This window comes from Piliocolobus tephrosceles, chromosome 5, assembly GCF_002776525.5.
Source record: "Piliocolobus tephrosceles isolate RC106 chromosome 5, ASM277652v3, whole genome shotgun sequence".
Classification (NCBI taxonomy): Eukaryota; Metazoa; Chordata; class Mammalia; order Primates; family Cercopithecidae; genus Piliocolobus; species Piliocolobus tephrosceles.
In genome coordinates, this window is record NC_045438.1 from 62,611,763 (window position 1) to 62,625,948 (window position 14,186).

Below are 14,186 nucleotides of genomic sequence, written 5' to 3' on the forward strand. Positions count from 1 at the left end.
AAAAAAAAAAAAAAGAGTATTATTCAAATATGGGGCAAATGTAATTGTAGCATGATTTTGAATAAGAAGAAAAAATGATGTTTGGTCTTGATACTAGAAACATTCTACTTAGGGTAGTGCATGTTTCTTTATATAGAATTGCATTCCCTGTATTACTAACTCTAGCTATAGTGAATAAGGGTTACATAATTTAACATAGCAGGTGCTGTTTATTGGATTTCCATATTCAGAATCAATCAAATGCTGTTTGCTTGCTTTTAATTTTTAGAATCAATTTTACATGAAACACCAAATACTGAACTCCAATTATAGGACAGGGACGTAAATGTAATAATATTGGAGATGAAATACTTAGAAACTGAAGAAAGGGAGACTTGGAAGGAAGAGTAAGGACATCCTCTTGACGGGGAATCAAAACAGACATCTGAAGAGAACAGCTCAATAAATAGAGATTCGGGGAGAGTATTCAAAGTTATAAGCACTCGATTACAAAATAAACAGCGAAAATATGACTAAAACTGGGCAACAGGCAGAAAGAGGAGTGATGTAAGTTAGCTAAATTTCTCATCATCACTGGCAGGAAAGAGGAACCAAATATCACGAGGGTCAAAAGTGATTACCATTTATTGTTTGTTTTGTTACTTTCTAAACTGGTTTCTATAGAAAAAAACACACATTTTTTAAATAGAAGAATGATTGAATGAACTGTGATACTACGAAATACTATGTGACTGTTTAAAATATTAAGATGCAGAGAACAATCAGTGAAGAGAAAGAAACGCATCCAAATAGGAAAAGTAGTTAAACTATCTCTTTGCTGACAATGTAATTCTATACCTGTAAAACCCTAAAGACTCTGCCAAAAGGTCACTGAAACTAATAAACAACTTCAGTAAATTTTCAGGATACAAAAATCAATGCACAAAATTAGTTGTCTTTATACCAGTAACATTTAAGCTTAGAGCCAAATCAAGAATGCAATCCCATTTACAATAGCCACCAAAGAATACAATACCTAAGAGTACAGCTAACCAAGGAAGTGAAAAATCTCTCCAAGGAGAACTACAAAACACTGCTGAAAGAAATCAGAGATGACACAAAACAAATGAAAAAATGTTTCATACTCATGGACTGGAAGAATCAATATCATTAAAATGGTCATACTATCCAATCTACAGATTCAATGCTATTCCTATCAAACTACCAATATCATCCTTCACAGATTTTTTAAACTATTCTAAAATTCATATGGAACCAAAAAAGGAGCCCCAAACAGCCAAAACAATCCCAATAAAAAAGAAGCCAGAGGCATCATACTACCTTTATACTCTTAGATTACGGTAATCAAAACAGCATGATACCAATACAAAAACAGACACATAGACCAATGGAACAGAAGAGAAAACTCAGAAACAAAGCTATACACCTACAACCATCTGATCAACAAGGCCAACAACAACAAAAAGTAATAAAGGATTCCCTATTCAATAAATGGTGCCAGGTTAGCTGGCTATTCATATGCAGAAGAATGAAACCTGATGCCTACCTTTCACCATATAAAAAAATTAACTCAAGATAAATTAAAGATTTAAATGTGAGACCTCAGACTATATGATTGCTAGAAAACCTGGAAAACACCATTCCGGACATTGGCTTTGGGAAAAAATTATGACTAGGTCCTCAAAAGTAATTGTACCAAAAAAAATTGACAAATGGGAGCTTAGCTCCCACTAAGGACCTAAGTCTATGGAGCTTCGGCACAGCAAAAGAAACTATCAACAGAATAAACAGGCAACCTAAAGAATAGGAGAAAATATTCACAAACTATGCATCTGACAAAGGTTAATATTCCAAATCTATAAGGAACTTAAACAATTGAACAAGCAAAAAGCAAATAACCCCATTTAAAAGTAGGCAAAAGATGTGAACAGACACTTTTCAAAAGAAGACATACACGCAGCCAACAACATCTGAACAAATGCTCAGCGTCACTAATCAGCAGAGAAATGCAAATTAAAACCACAGTGAGATACCATCTTACACCAGTCAGAATGGCTACTCTCCCATTTGTCAATTTTTTTTGAGACAGGCTGAAGTGCGGTGGTACCATCACAACTTACTGCAGCCTCAACTTCTAGGGCTCAAGCAATCCTGTCTCAGTCTCCAAGTAGCTGGGACTGCAGATAGCACACTTAGGTATTTTTTTATTTTTTATTTTTGGAGAGACAGGGTTTAACCATTTTGCCCAGGCTGGTCTCAAACTTCTGGTCTCAAGCAATCTGCCAGTCTCAGCCTCCCAAAGTGCTGGAATCACAGGTATGAACCACCATGCCTGAGCTAGAATGGCTATTACTAAAAAGTCAAAAAACAACAGATACTGGTGAGGGTGCAAAGAAAAGGGAATGCTTATACACTCTTGAGGGGAATGTAAATTAGCTGAGCCACTGTGGAAAGCAGTTTGAAGATTTCTCAGAGAACTCAAAACAGAAATACCATTCGACCCAACAATCCCATTACTGGGTATATATACAAAAGAAAATAAATTGTTCTACCAAAAATACACATGCACTCATATGTTCATCATAGCCCTATTCACAATAGCAGAGACATGGAATTAACATAGGGGCTCATCAATGATGGATAAAGGAAGTGTGCTACACATGTATAATACTGTAGAATACTACATGGCCATAAAAAACAACAAACTCATATCCCTTGCAGCAATGTGGATGCAGCTGGAAGCCATTATCCTGAGCAAATTAACACAGGAACAGAAAACCAAATACCCTGTATTCTCATTTATAAGTAGGAGCTAAACACTGGGTACTCATGGACATAAAGATGGCAATAATAGACACTCAGAACTACTAGGAGGAGGGTTGGGGACAGGGTTGAAAAAATAACTCTTGAGTACTATGCTGACTATCTGGGTGACATGATCAATCATACCCCAAACTTCAGCATCATGCAATATACCCTTGTAACAAACCTGCACACATACCCCTGAATCTAAAGTAAAAGTTGAAATTATTTTTTAATTAATTGAAAAAAATTGAGATGTATATTCTGATATGAAAAGAAATTTAAATATATTGCTAATTTTTTTAAAGTTGTAGAAAATAAAATAATCCCCCTTATGTTTAAAATACAAGGTAATTAAATATATATATATAGTAAAACATTTGTAAGGATCCTAACCAAATTGTTAACCAAAGTTAATTCCAGGTAGGAGGGTAGAAATAGAGATAGGAGTGTGATGAAAGACTTCTACTTTTTATCTTATACAATACTATATAATTTAATTTCTTTATAATAAAAATGAATTTCTTTTTAAAATTGTACAATTTCAATTTTTAATAAAAAGTTGCAGGAGCTGTTCAGTGGAGCCAGAGAGTTGAGCATAAGTTCATCTGGAACTAAGATGTCCCAGCTTGTAGTGTAGACCTATCCCACTATACTTGCAATGATCCTTAGAAAATTAAATATCAGGATAGAAAATTGACAAGATACAATAAAAAAGAACAAGTTGTAAGGAGACTAAATGATCTCAAACTTCTTTGAAAGGAACCAGAACTGAAAAACCCTGCTCCATAGCCAAACTCCCCTTTTGGAGAAAGGGGAGCTTGGGCAGGAATGGGTCCTTATGCTCTCATCTTCCTCCCTGCACTCACAAGCCCAAATCCCAGGCACTTTTCACAGGACCAGAGGCCTGGTCATTTAGAACCATTAGGAAATAGCTAGAAAATTGCAGGCAAGAGACAATTTGAAGGCAAACAGTGGAGAGGGGCCTCAAGGGAGGGAGTGTTGAGCATTATTTAGAATTACAGTCCTTTGTAACCCCCCATCCCTTCCCATCCAGGACTCTCATCCTGGGAATCTAGATAATTCCCAGGTTTCAGGCTGGAGGGCAGTTCTCCAACTGAAACAAGGAATACTACAGGGAGAACAGTGTGGAGGCAGTGCAGGAGTGCAGGAGGATGATTATTATAGGGTTCAGTTTTGAGCAAAGTGAACTATAGCACTTAAAACCTACACAATACAACTTAGTACCAATATCCTGTCATGGTCTTTAATAATCATTAATGTATTATTCTCATTTTCTCAGATAGGCTATAGCCTCTGAAAAGGCATTTGCTCTTCTATTTGTACACTGCTTTACACAAAGTGACAGTAATAGCTATAAGAGCATAATAATAGCTAATGTTCACATACTTACCATGTGCCAGATACTTTTCTAATGGCTTTGCATGTATTAACTAATTTAATGCTCCCAGCAACCCTGTGAGGTACTTTTATTATTCTTATTTTACAGATGAGGAAACATCTTGTCCCAGTTAAGACAGCTAGTGTTTTATATTCTTTGAACTGCATTAAATATTGTTCCTGAAGATCATCAAAAACATGTAACATTCTGACAATCATAAACATAAATAATATTTAATATTTTTTCTCTGTATTTATTTATGGGACCACTTTGGGGCCAGAGTCTTGAAAGTATTAAAATTCTGAGTACCAAAGAAATTTTTAAACAATTTTTCCAAGATGGCAGGTTGGAGGCAGTGTTAGCATGCCTCCCCACTTGGAAAGACAAAATAATGTGTAGAGATTCACACTATGAACGTTTTTCCAAGAAGCAACATAGGAACTGAACAGGAAAACTGAAAGAAACCACAGACCCTTTGAAAGAAGCAGCGGGCTACAGCCTACAATAGGAGCCAGGCAGAAAACTGAGACAGTGAACCCGCTCCACATTGAGCACACTGCTACTACAACCAGCAACTGAGAAAGCCATCATCTAAAGACTACCACCGAGGAACTCATGCACAGAGGCTTCACGCCTGAAGGAACCCAGAAGTTACAAGCAACTATAAACATAAAGTCACATCCTCAAGGAGAAAAAAAAGAAATTTTAAAAAACCAGTCAAATCCAAAATAAATTCAAAAATAGTTAGAAGAAATAGTCTACCTACATGAGAAGGAATCAGAAAAATAATTCTGGCAACATGACAAAAAAGGGTTCTGTAACACCCCCAAAAGTGTCAGATATTTAAAACCTTATTGCATTACTCAATGAATGTCAACATACAATACCGACCAATATCAAGCCATTACAAAATATTCTAGATGATTTGTTAATAGTGTCTTTTGTTACATATTTTACATGTATAGTAAAAGGGGATGTTTTCTTCCTTAGAATGTTGTTAGAGATGATGAAGAGATTAGTGAGGAAGAACTGGAAGAAGACAATGATGATATTGAAAACATCCTTGAAGATGAGTTTCCAAAAGATGAGGAAGAGATGAGTGGTGAGGAAGATGAAGAACAGGAAACTGATGCAATTGAGCGCCTGAGAGGTGAACTAGGAGAAAAATTTGAAGCAGATACACATAATTTACAAATAATACAGGTTATTACTTTTCCTTCACTTTTTATAATTCAAAAAGTAACATTTGAGAATCAGACTAAAGCAATTTAGTTCATGCCATTTTTTAAACATTTCAAAAATGTATATTTTAGGGCTGTATTTCCTTTTATCAGTATCATTTAACAATTTTGCAATAAGTCCATAATTTAAGAGCAATGTGGAAGCCACAGAGGGTCAGAATAAGTTTAGTCACCAACATGCAGCCACTTGGAAGCTGAAAAATATTTGTATTCTGGACTGAAGTAGTCAGTCACCAGCAGTGTGTACATGCTGTGACTAAATACTACCAGCCTTTTTCTCACAAAATATATTTGTTTTTATGACTTTTCTTATCAGGATGAACTTGAGAGGTATTTGATACCAATAATTTCCATTAATGGAGCTCGGAAAAATCACATTGTACAATATACATTGAATACGAAACTGAAACCACTGGTGGAAAATCGTGCAAGCATTTTTGAGAAATGTCATCCAATATCAGCAGCCCTTGCCCAGAAAATGCTCACCTTTACCTACAAGTATATAAGCTCATTTGGCTATTGGGACCCCGTAAAGGTAATTTCAGTAAATGCACCTGAAAGCCATGTTCCTTCTTTATTTTTTTCAAAGGTATGTCTTTCTTAAAAGGAAAAAGACTGGATAATTTCAAAAATTGTAAGTATTGTATAGTAGTCTCATCTAGCTATAAAAATACTTTGGAATTTAAAATGAATCATTAAACTTTCAACTTTTCTTTTACCACCAACTGTATAACATAGAGCAGACACCCCTACCTCCCCCTGAGTTTCTCCTTATCTCTAGCCTTTACTCCCATCCATGAACTTCACTCTAGCCCAAGAATTACAATGTTGACACTACCATTGATCTGTAACAACTGTCTTGAGGTAGCTCTCAGGGAGAAGCAATATCACCGTACTGTTTCACACCTACTCTGTCAAGTCCAGGGATGGCTGACACTTGCCCATCTGATGCTATAAAAAGATATTCAAATGTAGCATTGATCAATTGCCCAGTCTTCATCATCACCAATGCAAAGATGTGGAACCATTCCTCCAACTTCATTCCTACCCACACCTTAGGCTGCAGTTTAGGTGTATTTTTCCCTTTCATGATAGCTCTTAATGTGTATGTCAGTAGGATTTGAACAGTACAAAAATATAGAAGAGAACCCAGTGGGATTTGCCCTACTAGAATACTCCAAAAGATAACCCAAGAACCCAATTGTATTAGTCATCTCTGGCTGCCATAACAAAATACCACTTGGTAGCTTAAACAACAGAAATTATTTTCTCACAGTTCTAAAGGCTAAAAGTTCAAGATCAAGGTACCAGCAGGGTTGGTTTTTCTGACAAGGCAAGACCTCTCTCCTTAACTTGCAGGTGGCCACCTTCTAACTGTGTCCTCACGTGGTCTTTTCCGTGTGTCCACCCCGATGTTTCTTCCTGTTGTAAGGACACCAGTCCCACCAGATTCAGGTTCCATCCTTCTGACCTCATTTAACCTTAATTACCTCCTTTATTAAAGGCCCTGTCTTCAAATACAGTCACTTTGGGTGCTGGGGCCTCAAACAGAAATTGAGGAGGTAAGGGAGAAACAATTCAATCCATAACATCACCTTAGGAATGGACCTCTTTGTGAGGATAAATTGGCCTGTGAATAAATGCAAACAACGGTAGGCTCTTTGACAGAAACATTTAGTATACACTAAACACACTATAAAGGAAGTAGAAGGACTATAATTGTCATAAACTGAAGGCCAATTAAGAACTATTACATTGATTACATACGGCTGTAAAATAATGTGTACTTTTCCACAGTTGTTTAATATTAATTGTTGATTATAATTAGTTTTCCTATTCTGTAAGGAAATTTTTTTTCTTATGAATTGTTTTTTTCAAATGTATTTCAGGGAAGTGCTGTATAAATTCAAACTAACTTTCAAATTCAACTGTGTATATGTTGCAGCTAAGTGAAGGAGAGACAATCAAGCCAGTTGAAAATGCAGAGAATCCAATTTATCCTGTAATCCATCGTCAATATATTTATTTTTTATCTAGTAAAGAAACAAGAGAAAAATTTATGAAGAACCCAATCAAATATATCCGCCAACCCAAACCTAAGCCTACTGTGCCCATTAGGATTATGATTGTGGGGCCTCCAAAATCTGGGAAAACTACAGGTGAGCGTATGTTTGCCTTTGTTTCCCTCAAGCATAAAAGAATCTGCTTGTTAACTGTAACAGGTCCATTACCGGATGCACATGGCAGGTCAATTCACCAGGACACTGGGTTGCAGCAGAAAAAGACATTGAATCGTAGGGTGGCTGAGTGAGGAGACAGGAGGAAATCTCAAATCTGTCTCCCTGAGGAATTTGGGGCTAGGGTTTTTAAGAGTTTTGGAGTGGGCTGAATTGAAGTGCAAAAATCATTGATTGGTTGAAGAATGCAGGTTGAAGTCATGGGAGAGGGAGATGAAGAAACAGAATTCTCCTGCTGATTCGGTTCCTCTGTGGGGTTTAAACCTCCTGTTGGTGTCAGCTATTCTGCTGACATTTAGGTTCTGCTTAAGGAATTCCTTAACAAAAGCCTTATTATTCTAACATCAGAGATCCTATCTATCTTAAACAAAAAGCCTTAAGAGTTGAACATCAGAAATCCCGTTTATAGGAATGATGGGGATGCCAGTGGTCAGTAACTACGCTATGTGACTTTCAGTTACAAGGAAGTGGATCAAAGCTGCAGCCTGATTCAGGCTTATTATAACTATATTTCTGTCCAGAATTCTTGTTAATCCTGTGAGAATGACTTCACCCTGAAAACTAGTGCCACTTTTCAGAAAATCAACTATCAAGATTGACTCAAAATAAGATAGAAAACCTAAATAGACCAATAACCATTGAAGAGAAGGCATTCGAAAATAATAACCCAACTCTGAAATGGCCCAGAATCAAATTGTTTTAGACAAAAATTATAGCAAATTTTAAAAGGATTAAACACTCAAGAGATAATGCCTGTATTTTTATAAGCTCTCCCATAGCAAGGAGAAAGAGTAAGTTTCCCAACTTATTTTTATTTTCTTTTTTATTGAGGAATATGGTTCATACAGCCAAAAAGGCATATAGGATACAAATCTACTTTTTAATTAACATGACCCTAATATCAAAACCTAACCAAGACAATGCAAGAAATTACAAACTAATATTCATAATTATAGTCAAATATCCTAAGTATATAAAGTATATGAAAATATTTTACAAATATAATCTACTATACTAGGCACAGTGGCTCATGCCTGTAATCCCAGCACTTTGGGAGGCCACGGTGGGAGGATTACTTGAGCCCAGGAGTTCAGGACCAGCCTGGGTAACATAGTGAGACCTCATCTCTTCAAAAAAATTAAAGCATTAGCTGGGTGTGGTGGCACATGCCTGTAGTCCCAACTATTTAGGAGACTGAGGTGGGAGGACCACTTGAGCCCAGGAAATTGAGGCTACAGTGAGCCATGATCATGCCACTGTACTCCACCCTAGGCAACAGAGTGAGAGCCTGTCTCAAAACAAGTAATAATAATAAATAATTATCTTAATCATTGCTGGAAAGGCATTTGATAAACTGTATTCCTGTAATGTTTTGTGTAACTTTGGACTTTAGGGCAAATAGTCCAAAACTTGGTTGATTGTAGTATTTCAACATGACATGATAACAAAAAGAACAGTGGGTGGTCATAATCAGAACAGAATGGAAAGGGCAGATATAGGATACATTTCCAAGGAAAACAGTAAGTCTTAAAGATTGACCGAATAGAAAACTCTTTGTTCTCTTCTTTAGAGAGATAAGGGAGTTTTATGTTCCAGCTCTTCAGATGAAAAGTTTATTTTGGCTTTATAAAGTTCTTAACATGACAAAAGAGTCTATAATTGTTACAGGAAAGGGGTCCAGAACCAGACCCCAAGAGAAGGTTCTTGGATCTCACCTAAGAAAGAATTAAAGGCGAGTTCATAGAGTACAGTGAAAGCAAGTTTATTGGGAAAGTGAAGGAATGGCTGCTCCATAGACAGAGCAGCCCCAAGGGTTGCTGGTTGCCCATTTTTATGGTTATTTCTTGATGATGTGCTAAACAAGGGGTGGATTATTCATGTCTCCCCATTTTAGACCACATAGGGTAACTTCCTGATGTTGCCATGGCATTTGTAAACTGTCATGGCACTGGTGAGAGTGTGGCAGTGAGGACAACCAGAGGTCACTCTCATTACCATCTTGGTTTTGATGGGTTTTAGCCAGCTTCATTACTGCAATCTGTTTTATCAGAAGGTCTTTATGACCTGTATCTTGTGCTGATCTTCTGTCTCATCCTGTGACTTAGAATGCCTTAACTGTCTGGGAATGCAGCCCAGTATGGCTCAGCCTTATTTACCCAGCCCCTACTCAAGATGGAGTTGCTCTGGTTTGCACGCCTCTGACATAATCACATCCTAAATGTTCACAAAGATAATGATGTTTTCCAAAGACAGCAGAACATTGACATGCAAAATAAGATCCCATATCCAGAGCACAAAGTGAAAATGTAGATTACCTGATATCTCATTTTTTTTGTTGAAATGGTGGTTGATTTTTAAACAAGGTGTCAAATTTTAGGAGCTTAATTATTGTTAGAACTTAAAAAAAAAAATATCTCGTTCCAGCATTTGTGCAAAGCTGAAGTTACGTGCTCTGTGGCTCTCACAGGAACTTCCTTATTGGATGGTCCTGATGGTGGTCCCTAGTCAATCACCATCCTCATGGGATGAGTAGGGTTCTGAGTATCCTCCACCAACTGCTATCTCCACACAGTGCTCAGGCAAGGAATATACACACAACAGAGCACACCCACATTTACTAGCTACTAGAATCCATTTATCTGTCTGTTGTCTCACTCAGGAGAAGCCAGTGTGAGTCTTCCTTCAGCCAATGGCAACATCTATGTAACCTTGGACAAATCAGTTCCCCTCATCTATAAAATCGAAATTTCAATATCAATTCCACCCACCTGATGAAATAGTTAAAAATATCAAATAAAGTCATGGAAGAAAAATTCCTCATAGGCTGTAAGTCACTATTAAAATGTCAAGTGTGCCATTATACATTTTAAAAATTATTTCCTAGAGTATTAACTGAGATCTAACTGTATAGGTTATGCAATGCTGATTGCATCATGGAGTCCATAAATGGACAGAAAGGAGAATGATACGATTCAGTGAAACAGGAGTGTTATATTGTTATTTGGGGCATACTACCAGATATTAAGAGTACATATAAGATGACTTGCAAAGCTCTCAAAAATTTTGCTACCTCATGCAGAAGAAAGAAAACCCTTAAAATTGGTTTGTTAAAGAAAAAAAAAAAAAACAAGCAGATTTGGCCCATTAACCAGATCTATCAGCCACAGACCTGAAGTACTGTTAATGACTGACCTTTGACAGTTATTAGTTCCATAAAATATGGCAATTTTAATTTTTGAAATTTCATTGAGAAATGTGAAAATTAGCTTGCTGTTGATATAATCAGCCAGAGTCTAAAACTAAGGTGAACTGATAAATTCATGAAATGAAATAAATTTAGAGTTTTGTTTTTCACTATCTGTTGGGTACTATGTTCTGGTATCTTTGGGTTGGATCTTTTCTGGCTTGAAACCTCTGTGGCTGCAGCAGCTTTGCCCACATTCTTGTCCTGCATCCAGGAAGAATGAGGTAGGCAGACAACTGAACAGTGAAAAAGACAAATGTGAATTGAGTGTTACAGCAGCTCAGAGGAGACCCACAGTGGGTGGCTCCTCTGCGCAGTCAGGTCATCTGTTCAGTGTTCAGTTCTCAGCAGAGAGGAGGCCCTGGAGAGGGTGGCTCCTATCTGCTGGCAGGTCATTCTGCAGCTCTCAGCAGAGAGGGTAGCTCCTCTCTGCAACTGGTTGTTCTGTCATCTCCAGCTATCAGCAGAGAGGATATTCCTCTCTGCAGTTGGACATCCTGTCCTCTCCAGCTATCAACAGAGAGGGTACTCCACTGTCAGCAGAGAGGGTACTTCTCTCTGCAGCTGGTCATCCTGTCATCTCTCTGCCCTCTTTGTCCTCTGGTCATCCTCTCCCTGCTCTGGCTGAGCCCAGGGCTTTTATGGACCTCAGAGGGGAAGAAGTGCCTGCTGATTGGTCCATGGGTGGCCCTGGGTAGGCCCAGAAGAGGCACCACAAGTCCCCACTGCTGTCCACAGACTGGCATCCCAGCCCCCAACCTTCAGGCCCTCCCTGGCCTGAAAGTGGGGCCTTACTGGGGACCCACCCCCTTCTGCCTAGGAATCAATCTGCCACCCACTGCTATTTATGGCCCCTGGGCTTGGCCCCAACCCCTGCTCAGAGATGGGAGTAGGGTCAGGAGCAGAGAGAGAGGCCAGACAGCGGGAGCAGACACCACTGAGCCTGCAGGGGTTGGGGAGGTTCCCAGGCCCCTGAGGATGCAGGCTGCAGAGATGCAGAGATGCCTGGGTCCTGCACCTGGGAGAACCACCCCCCAAGCTGCACCCAGGGAGCTCCCATCCTGCCAACTCAGAAGGGGCAGGGTTCTGGCTTGTCCATGGCTTCTGCCTGCTCCCTGGAGCAGGAGGCCTAGAGCTGCAGCCGTGGGTCAGGCGGCTGCAGCTGCACCCAAGAGGGCAGATCTTACCTGCTCCTGGTGCCTCCAAGAGCACAGGGAGGCTCAGACCCACAGCAGCAGTTTAAGTGACTGTAGCCATGCCCAGGAGGATGGGGCTCCTGCCTGCTCCATAGAGCAGGAGGCCTGGGTCTGCAGCATGTTTTGGGCAGCTGCAGCCAGTGTGATGGCAGCGGCCACTGCCATCACTATGTGTGCTACTTGGGAGACAGGATCATTAGAAGCCCAAACCTGAGCATCATGCAATATACCCATGTAACAAAACTGCACATGTTCCCCTTGAATCTAAATCACTTAATTTAATTTAAAAGTTTTATGTTTTTCAGTTGCCAAAAAAATTACAAGCGAATATGGGTTAAAGCATATATCAATAGGAGGAGCTTTGCGTTATGTACTAAACAATCACCCGGAAACAGAGCTGGCACTTATGTTAAATTGGCATCTTCATAAAGGAATGACAGCACCTGATGAACTGGCTATTCAAGCCTTAGAACTTTCTCTGATGGAAAGTGTGTGCGGTACTGCAGGGTAAGTGAATGGGGTGAGGGGATGGGACAGAGAGAGTTAAATCTTTCAAGAAACTGCTGGCTCATGATTTAAAACACTTACATAGGGCTTAAAGCTCTTGTAAAAGGGTGTGATCTACTTCTGTCAAACTCTGGTAACCTATATGGTTACATATTTGAATTTTCTGTCAAGCAAAAACTTGGCTTGAAAATTCACATCCCAGATTAGCAGGCAGGCCCCTTCACTCCAGCAACCCCTGAGTGGTCCAGAAGGCTTCAGACTTAAACAAAGGAGGCTGATGTGACTTCTACACTCCAGGTCTTCTCACTGCCCCATGAAGTGATGGAGAAGTGGCCCTCCCCTGTCCCCCAGGTGCTGGTCCAATGGAGATGGTCTATGTCTGGCCCAGCATTCTGCACGGGTAGCAGTGCCTCTCCCTTAACACCACATTTGGACAAGAAAGCTATGCACTTGAGCTGTCGCTTCCATTTACACTTCTCACCTTTGCTCCTCCAGCATAGCCATGGGCCATACCCAGTAGTAAAAGCCCTCCCCATGAAACCTGAGGCCCTGGTCTTGAGCACAGGTCACTGACCTAGAACTCCCCTAATTTACTCAAGGTTTTCTATTAGGAGTCTCCTTGCCTTTCCTTACCCGTGACCCATAATTAAGTCCTTGAACAGTTCTCGTGAGTTCATTTATTGGGAAGCAGCTTCTGGGTTGTCAGACTTTATCCCCAGAAAAGGCCCCGGGTCTTACCTAAATTGAATTACCTCCTCCCTGGTGTTCAGCTTTGCATAAGAAGGACCTCAGTGAGGCAATCATGGTTGAGTCAAAAAGATTTCATTCCACCTTAATACCAGGACAGTGACTGCTCATTCACCCGAATTTCCCTAATCCTGAGGGCCACTTAAGTGACTCTTCACAGAACAAGTAAGTTGAGCTACTCTTGATTTAAAAAACAACAATGGCACCCTCATACATTCTCTATGAGGCCAGCCTAGCCAACAATCCCCTCTGCTGTAGAATTGGAGGCCAGTGCCTAGAGACTCAGCTGTTATAAAAGAAAAGCTTCCGTTGAATTAAATTTAAAGGAGTTTAATTAAGCAAAGAACAATTCACAAATTGGGCAGCCCCCAGAATCATAGCAGATTCATAGAGACTCCAGCGCAGCCACATGGTGGAAGAAGATTTATAGACAAAAAATGGAAATGATGTACCGAAATTGGCAGTGAGATACAGAAACAGCTGGATTGGTTACCGGTTGGTGTTTGCCTTATTTGAACACAGTTTAAACACTTAACAATCTATGAGTGGTTGAAGTGTGGCCACTAGGATTGCCCAGGATTCAGTTATTGTTATAGGCACATACTCCTAAGTTAGGTTTTCAATCTTGTCTGACTATTAAGCTAGGTTACAGTTCATCCACAATAAGTCAAATACAGAAGTGTGGACATATTTAGTTTGCTATAACAGCTGGAAAGCACTGAGGCAGGGCATCCTGTGGCTTAGGCCAAACCAAGCTCCCTAATGACCACCAGCCAGCATGCCCAGCTTGCTCCCACCTCACAGGGAGTT

The 14,186-nt window shown here is 39.5% G+C and overlaps 1 protein-coding gene across 1 annotated transcript in view; it reads left to right on the top strand.

Moving 5' to 3' along the window:
- AK9 (adenylate kinase 9) overlaps positions 1–14,186 on the top strand; it is a 197,616-nt gene that overhangs the window by 168,729 nt on the left and 14,701 nt on the right. The window contains exons 30-33 of the mRNA XM_023206014.2: positions 5,195–5,407; positions 5,762–5,980; positions 7,391–7,604; positions 12,428–12,629. Of these exons, the coding sequence (XP_023061782.2) occupies positions 5,195–5,407; positions 5,762–5,980; positions 7,391–7,604; positions 12,428–12,629 (848 nt within the window). The remainder of the gene's footprint in view (positions 1–5,194; positions 5,408–5,761; positions 5,981–7,390; positions 7,605–12,427; positions 12,630–14,186) is intronic.